Raw genomic sequence first — 7,909 nt, forward strand, 5'->3', positions numbered from 1 at the left:
AATAGGAAGTTAGAAATAAAATAAGATGCGTCTAAATTATATTTACTAATGGGTGCAAATTATAGTTACTGTGTGACTCTGTGTGGAAATTGTTGATTCAAGGATGCAAAATATGGTGATGTTTTGTAAACATTTTGGCGAAAAATTCATGAAACAATTCTTGCTAATATAAAAGTATCTTAAATATAGGAACAATTAGCCATGAAACAATCTATAATAAGTTCTTTTCACAATTTCTATTTGGACAAAGTTCAGTTCAAGTTCACAAAATATAAAACTCTGCTCTGCATGCAAGGATTATTACAAAGTAACCCCAACATCATAATACATAATAAATCATGCTTTGCTAAGAATAATGTCAGTGAGCTTTCTAAATAATTATAACTGATTTATATCACAGTATGTAATGTCATTACTATCTATATCATTTACAACCCCAAAATATATGTAATGATTACTATTAATTGGGAGTAAAAATTAAAGTGTTATGTACCACATGCATGTAAGCTAGCTCTTTTCGTAAACAACTGAATTCAAAATCAATGACACGCTTAGACACTATAAAATATTTTAATCAAATTTATCAGTAAAGTAATTAAAATATCTACCTTATCTGTTCAAAAATATTTTTGTTGTTTTAACCAAATTAAATTAATACACCTTATATTTGGATACATGGATCTAATAATATATAAATATTCATTATTTCTTCACATTTTTTACCATTGTATGAATTCCAATTGTGTCCTGATTGAATTTTAAAAAGTCTACTGTTTATTATCACTTCCAAAGTGTAAATTCTATACAAAAGCTAAGACGCAATATTTAAAAGGTAAACAAAAATCTCACAAAAGCAACAAATTTGTCATTAAATTAGTTATTACATATTATATATATTTATACGTATTATTTCACATATTTTTCAATGAAAAATTATATTTGCATTACTCATTGGCATACTATTAAATGTATACTTGCATTTTATGGTATATATAAAAAATTTTGGTGACTAATTTTTTTATTCATGAAATATCGTTGAAAATGTGAATTAGCATTTACCACTATGCTGTTGTCTGTATTTTAATTTGTATTCTCCTTCCAATTACAGTGTGTTTTAATTTTAGTTTAGATTATAACGAAGCGGTATTTTTGTATTTACCTTCCAAGTCAAGAAAGAAGCTAAGGTCGAATCTTAAGTGTTAATCACGAAGTTCTGTATCATAAAACTAACTACAGCTTCATATGATTCTAGAGAAAACACAACAAAGAATGCGAAGAAAAACAATGTTATATATATTAGCCGGCTAGCTAGCTGTAAATGCATGGTCAAAATAATAATAGCATTGTTTCCTCTCGCTTGTTTCTTTTGATTTACAAAATTGCATGAGACTCATGTTTTTTTTTCTAAAAAAAATTGGAGACCGAATATTTTATTAAATGAGAGATATTCGGGAAAATAAATATTTTGTTTTTTAATGCATTAAATGACTAACTCGTATAAAAAGTTAGAGACATCTGAAAATTTATATTAAATTTACAAGTATAATGACAAGACCCTAAAATTTCAAAAAAAAAAAAAAAGTGTAGTTCTAAAGTTTCTGAAAAATAAATATCGAATAAATCGATTTGGCTAAAAAATTAGTAAATTAAATTTTGAACCAATTTAAAATAATATTTTTTTATAAAAAATAACTACAATATTTTTATTATAGAAGATGACTAAAATAATATATATATATTTTTTTTTGAGAACTGTATATTCTAACCCTTCTTTTCTTTTTATGTTGTCATAGAGTTATCAAAATTAATATATATAACAGAGGTATTTTAGTTATTTTTTATAATAAGAAGATTGTAGTCATTTTTTATAAAAAAAATATTAATTTAGATCAGTTTAAAATTTTATTTACTGATTTTTCGATTAAATCGATTTGTTTAGTCTAATATTAAAAAATTAATATTTTGTATTAATATTAGTCAATATTTTAAACTAATACTGTTTTTTATACTATTAAAATTTAAGATTTAGAATTTTTTTAATTTAAGATTTAAGATAATCAACAATATATTTTTTTGACATTGCGATTAAAATTATGTTTGTTGGGCAAGTGTTGGTAGTATAGTATTGTTAGTTGGTTAATTAATTAGATAAAAGAGGTTCGTTTTCAAATTTTTAATTCTCTCCTTCAGCCCATAACCTTTTTTTTCTGTCTTTCTTTTTTTCTTCTCCCTTGTTTCTTTCACAAGGTTACAAGCATAACATTTGCCAATGGACATTGGTAGTGCTGTCACTTTGATCTATAAATATCCAAACACAATTCAACACAAAAATAACCACACAGCCAACTAAGTTGTTTGTTGTGAACAAGATGAAGAACACTTTTGCTCTTTGTTCTTATTTACTCCTCCTTGTTACCCTTTTGGGTCTAGTATTCTCAAATTGCAAAGCCAACCAAGTTGATAACCTTGATGAGTTGATTAATTCAAGAAGCTCAGAGAATCCTCCTAAGACTCTTTCTTGGACAAAAGAAGATGCATACATACCAAAATATTATTATACTTCTTCTATTGATCCATCTCCATCACAAGAGGAGCAAAAGTTGGCTGATAAAATAACTGCATTGCCAGGTCAACCATATTATGGGTCAAATTTTGACCAATATGCAGGGTATGTTACTGTTGATCCAAATGCTGGGAGAGATCTTTTCTATTATTTTGTGGAGTCTCCAGCTAATTTCTCTCAGTACAACCCTTTGGTTTTGTGGCTCAATGGAGGTATTTTAAAATAGGATGAAATATTCTCTCTAAATTGTTTGTTGATAACCTCTCTGTTTTTCTTATGTCTTTTTGTTTTTTTTTTTTTTTTTTTTTTTTGATTTAGTAATGCTTTGTTAACAACTCAAATAGACAACTATTGCTAACAACTTAGTTATAAATACTAGAAATAAGTGATCAACTTAGTTATTTTCTGTGTATATTTATGCATGTTTTACATATATTTTCAAGAGAATAATAAAACTTTTCACAATTGAGTAATTAAATTTTTTATAACATAAAAAATTAATTATCAATTAATTTTTATAATTTTCTTTGTATTTTATTTAAGTAGGATAATTTAGTCATAATTTTTTTTATTTTTTAATTTTTTTAGTGTAGCTCTAATACTAGTTTTAATTTCAATTTCGTTGTGGATATCGTAAAATACTATATCAATATTTGTGAGACCGTTCGTCATAAATAATAATTTAAAATTAAATATAAAATTTGTCATTCTAATGCTCAGTTTTAATTAAATTTAAATTATTTATCAAAGTATTTATATAAATAATAAAGTTTGATTAATTTTCTCTGAAAATAATACTATTTTTTTAAAAATAAGACTAATTTTATTTTATCTTTCAATTTTAATATAAATCGATTTACATCTCATAAGTATTAAGTAATACCCAAAAATATTTGATTGAAGATACTATTAGAAATGATCAGTCATGTAATACGGCACACATAAAAAAAAGTAACTACTCCAATGAAAATGCTAAAAACATCTTCTCAAGATGATTTTTATTTAAAAAATGTGACTTATTTATTTAGTAGCATTTTAAATAAAGGTAACACTTTTATTTCAAAAAAAATTAAACTTTATAACTTATCATTCAATGGTCAAAATAAAATATTTTCACATGATAACAATCATAAAATCACCTAAAAAAAACTCTTGAAAATTGAAATTGCAACTGACATGCAGGACCTGGTTGCTCCTCACTGGGTTTCGGTGCATTTGAGGAGTTGGGACCCTTCAGAGTCAACCCTGATGGTCAAACCCTATACCGCAACCAATTTTCCTGGAACGAAGGTATATATATATAACACAATCATCACTCTAAGTTTATTCACCTAATTCCTATAGAACTAATAACTCAAATGATACTATTTTCTAATTAACAAATTACTGATCATTGTTTTTACATAAAATGATCTAATTGCAGTGGCTAATGTTCTGTTCTTGGAATCCCCTGCTGGAGTGGGATTCTCGTACGCACAAAATGATTCACAAACATTTTTCCATACTTCCGGTGACAAGGCTGCTGCAAAGGATGCCTACGTGTTCCTGGTTAACTGGCTAGACCGGTTTCCAGAGTACAAAGACCGTGAAATTTACATCACTGGCGAGAGCTATGCCGGTCACTATGTGCCTCAGCTTGCATATACTATTGTTGTCAACAATCTTTTCAGACAAATTGCCAACCAATCTGCTATCAACCTTCAAGGCATTGCTGTAAGTTCAAACACTTCTTACCAAGGACATATTTGTCATTTTAATTGAAAAAAGAAAGAGGGGTTGATGATTTTGACTTGAAATTTCAGATAGGGAACCCATGGGTTGATGATTTTACTGGTGTAAAGGGGTTATTTGATTACCTCTGGACTCATGCTTTGAACTCAGACCAAACTCATGAGCTCATTGAGAGATACTGTGACTTCAAATCCCAATCCGTTTCCTCTATTTGTATCAATGCAACAAGAAATGCCTTCGCTGAGAAAGGACCCATTGACTCCTATAATATATACGCACCACTGTGTCACGACACCTCTCTCAAATCTTCTCAAACTGGTTCTGTAAGTTATCTATTTTGCCTAATTTTATTTATTAATTAATACATGCTTTTATTTATTTATAATCTATACTTTTTATCTATATTTTTGTTTGCTTTTATTCAAAAATACTCCCATTTCGTTCAATTTTATTTTTAATATTTTTTATTTGTGTCAAAATTATTCTTAGATGTCAGCTCCATCTAAAATATTAACGATAAAATTAAAAACGTTTAAAAATAATTTTGACACAAATAAAAAATGTTAAGAATAAAATTGAATAAATTAAAGGATACTAAAGATAAATCGCAAACTAATAAAGATAAAAAATTTATTTTATTCTTATTAAATTTAATAATAAATACTATACCAAATTAGTTGAGATATGATGAATTCATTTATTTATTAATACCTTCATTTTTGTGGATGATATACCACGTATTAAACGATTTTATATTGCAAGGTATACAATTACGACCCATGCTCTAATGTGTACGTGCAAGCCTATCTAAATAGGCCAGAGGTCCAACAAGCTCTTCATGCAAAACCCACACAATGGAGCCACTGCAGGTAAACTACAATATTTTATGAAAGGGCATAATAGTAACTTTGAATCCTTTATTACATTATTCTGACCCAGTTCTGTCTTGTTATAGTTTGTTTCAGTGGAAGGACAGCCCAGTTACAGTCCTACCCCTCATCAAGAAGCTCATCGACCACAATATTAATGTCTGGATATACAGGCAAGTTCAATGTCATTCTAATTCTTACAACCACTAAACAGTTCCAAACTAAATTTGAACCCACAAAATCTTTTTTATTTTGATATACAGACAAGTTTATCATTCTCAAATTTTTTGAGTCTGTCCAAAAATCATGTACCAAACTTGTTTTGTATTAAGAATTTCTCGTGAACCATAAATGTTAGAGTGAAACAAAAATGCAATAGCGCACAAAACATCAGCTATCAAAGTAGTTACCCTTTATTTGTGTATACATAGCTCATTTTCAAAGGTATTTTATATTTTAATATGTATTTTTTATGAGTAATTATTTCCATATGACAAGAACAAACTGATGAATTGTGAAAGTTATCATTTTTTTTTTCTTTTTTTTTTTTTTGGAAAATCCTAAATTTAAATGGTCTGTTTTTTTTTTTTTTTACAGTGGTGATGTAGATTCAAGAGTGTCAGTCACAGCTACCAGATATGCACTCAACGTCCTCAAGCTCCCTATTGTGACCCCTTGGTATCCATGGTATTCTGAAAACGAGGTATGCAATCATTACATTTTTCTCACTCCTAAGTTTTACATGTAATTTCCTGACCCATTAATTAACAAAAAGAAAAGAATGACATGGTTTTAAATTACAGTTTACAAACACCAATTATAGTTGCCATATTGTTGTTGTAATACCCTCTACGGTCTACAGTTGCATTGCAATAACTGCGAGCAACTGCATCATTTTGCAAGCTGAATATTTGTTTACCAACCATACATATTCGATTCTAGAAACAGATCAAGTCTAATTTAGGTAACAAATTGATGGTAAATGCTATGGTACTTATTACATGATGCTTAATTTATTAAAAAAAACAAATAAATAATATTTAATAAATTTTAAATATTTTATTTTTATTTTAAATATTTTTTTTTTAAAAAGAAGTTATGCAATTTACACACTATAATAAAAAGCACTATAGAATTTACCCAAATTTATAACCTGACATCTTAGTTTGAGTAATCACAATTGGAATATAGATTGATCCAACAATCTTATTACTACTATAGAAAAAAGTTCGAGTGACATGCAACTCAGTGAAGTGCCACAAAGGGAAACTCTTAAAAAAATGTTATGAGTTTGGACTAACACTTAAAAAAAGTCCTACCAAAAAAAGAATCTTCTGGCAGCGTTTTTTTAGAGATTCAAAGATTGTTTCTAAAATTTTAATTCAGAGATATAAAATTTTGATCTTTTCAATATCTTAAGAAAATGAGGATATAGAAGATTGGAATTTTTGAGAATAAAGACTAAAATTTTAATAATATTCTTTTTAAAAATATTTTTATTTAATTTTTTAAATTTTAAATTTATCATTCAATTTCTAAAATTTCAATTCAGAGATATAAAATTTTGATCTTTTCAGTATCTTAAGAAAATGAGGATATAGAAGATTGGAATTTTTTGGAATAAAGACTAAAACTTTAATAATATTCTTTTTAAAAATATTTTTATTTAATTTTTTAAATTTTAAATCTACCTTTCAATTTTTATATTTATCTTAAATTAAACATAATACTGAAATAATTATTATATTACACAAAAAATAATACAAAACTTAATTTAATTTTTATCTCTCTGTTTTAATATCTTAGTCTGAAGCTTCCTTCCAAACGCAGCTTCTAAGACCTTAGACTTTCTACCATATGAGTTACCTTTTGTGATAATGGTTCTGGTAAGGTCTTGTAGTTAAATGACCTGCTGCGTATTATAGATGGTTGATTAACGGTTGAAATTGGACGGGCATGGTATAGTATTTTTTTTTTTTTCTAGTTTATATTTTTATTTACCTATCTACCCTCTAAATTGAAGGAATGTACACAAAATAAAATTAGTTTGGAGCAAAATGACCAAGATTGTAATATATAAATTATAATAGATTGGAGGATATGCGGTGCAATACAAAGGATTGGCATTTGCGACAGTGAGAGGAGCAGGGCATATGGTTCCAAGCTGGCAGCCAGAACGGGCTTTCAACTTGATCTTAGCATTCCTCAGTGGATATCCCTCCCCTCCTAGTTCACCAAAATGATGACTCTACTTCACAATTTTAGGCCAAAGCCAAACACTACTTGCTTCTCATATTGAGTGAAATAAAGGGTTAAAGATAACCTGTTGGATTTTATTCTTTGTAACTTTCATTAGCTGACTCATCATATGCCGTATCACGTACTTCGTTATGTATATGGCATAAAAAGATCTTTTACTTTGTATGTTGAATTTTGAAATAAAATTTCATGTATTCCTCTCTTTTAGTTATAATTTTATTTTTGGTTTAGCTCAGAAAAATTTAAAAGTAAGAAAGAGGCTGATTTTTTTTCCTTATGGAAAACACATTAGAGTTGTGCAATGAAATAGATATATGGACAAAATTTCTACTGTTATAATGTCAGCCCAAAACATAGGTTACCTTTTGTTCTTGTCTCCTTTTTTGTTTTTTGTTTTTTTTTTTATTTTAGGAAAATAAAGAAATGCAACTTGCGTTTTGAATATTTGGAAGCTTTTCAATTTTTTTATTTTCTTTTAGCCCAAACG

The 7,909-nt window shown here is 27.5% G+C and overlaps 1 protein-coding gene across 1 annotated transcript; it reads left to right on the forward strand.

The window, feature by feature from the left end:
• The first annotated feature begins 2,236 nt into the window (after positions 1-2,236).
• Positions 2,237-7,636, forward strand: LOC112723795 (serine carboxypeptidase 1). The gene is made up of 8 exons (XM_025775215.2): positions 2,237-2,775; positions 3,746-3,853; positions 3,987-4,276; positions 4,366-4,617; positions 5,057-5,163; positions 5,250-5,336; positions 5,761-5,866; positions 7,254-7,636. The coding sequence occupies exons 1-8, from the start codon at positions 2,370-2,372 to the stop codon at positions 7,404-7,406; spliced, it is 1,509 nt and encodes a 502-aa protein (XP_025631000.1). The 5' UTR covers positions 2,237-2,369; the 3' UTR covers positions 7,407-7,636.
• The last annotated feature ends 273 nt before the right edge of the window (positions 7,637-7,909 follow it).

This window comes from Arachis hypogaea, chromosome 11, assembly GCF_003086295.3.
Source record: "Arachis hypogaea cultivar Tifrunner chromosome 11, arahy.Tifrunner.gnm2.J5K5, whole genome shotgun sequence".
Classification (NCBI taxonomy): domain Eukaryota; kingdom Viridiplantae; phylum Streptophyta; class Magnoliopsida; order Fabales; family Fabaceae; genus Arachis; species Arachis hypogaea.

Excerpts from the sequence above, each read along its gene's own strand:
- LOC112723795 (XM_025775215.2), top strand. The coding sequence starts at position 2,370 with ATGAAGAACACTTTTGCTCTTTGTTCTTATTTACTCCTCCTTGTTACC. Across the intron at positions 5,164-5,249 it reads ACACAATGGAGCCACTGCAG|TTTGTTTCAGTGGAAGGACA; the intron begins GTAAACTACAAT and ends GTCTTGTTATAG. Across the intron at positions 5,867-7,253 it reads CATGGTATTCTGAAAACGAG|ATTGGAGGATATGCGGTGCA; the intron begins GTATGCAATCAT and ends AAATTATAATAG.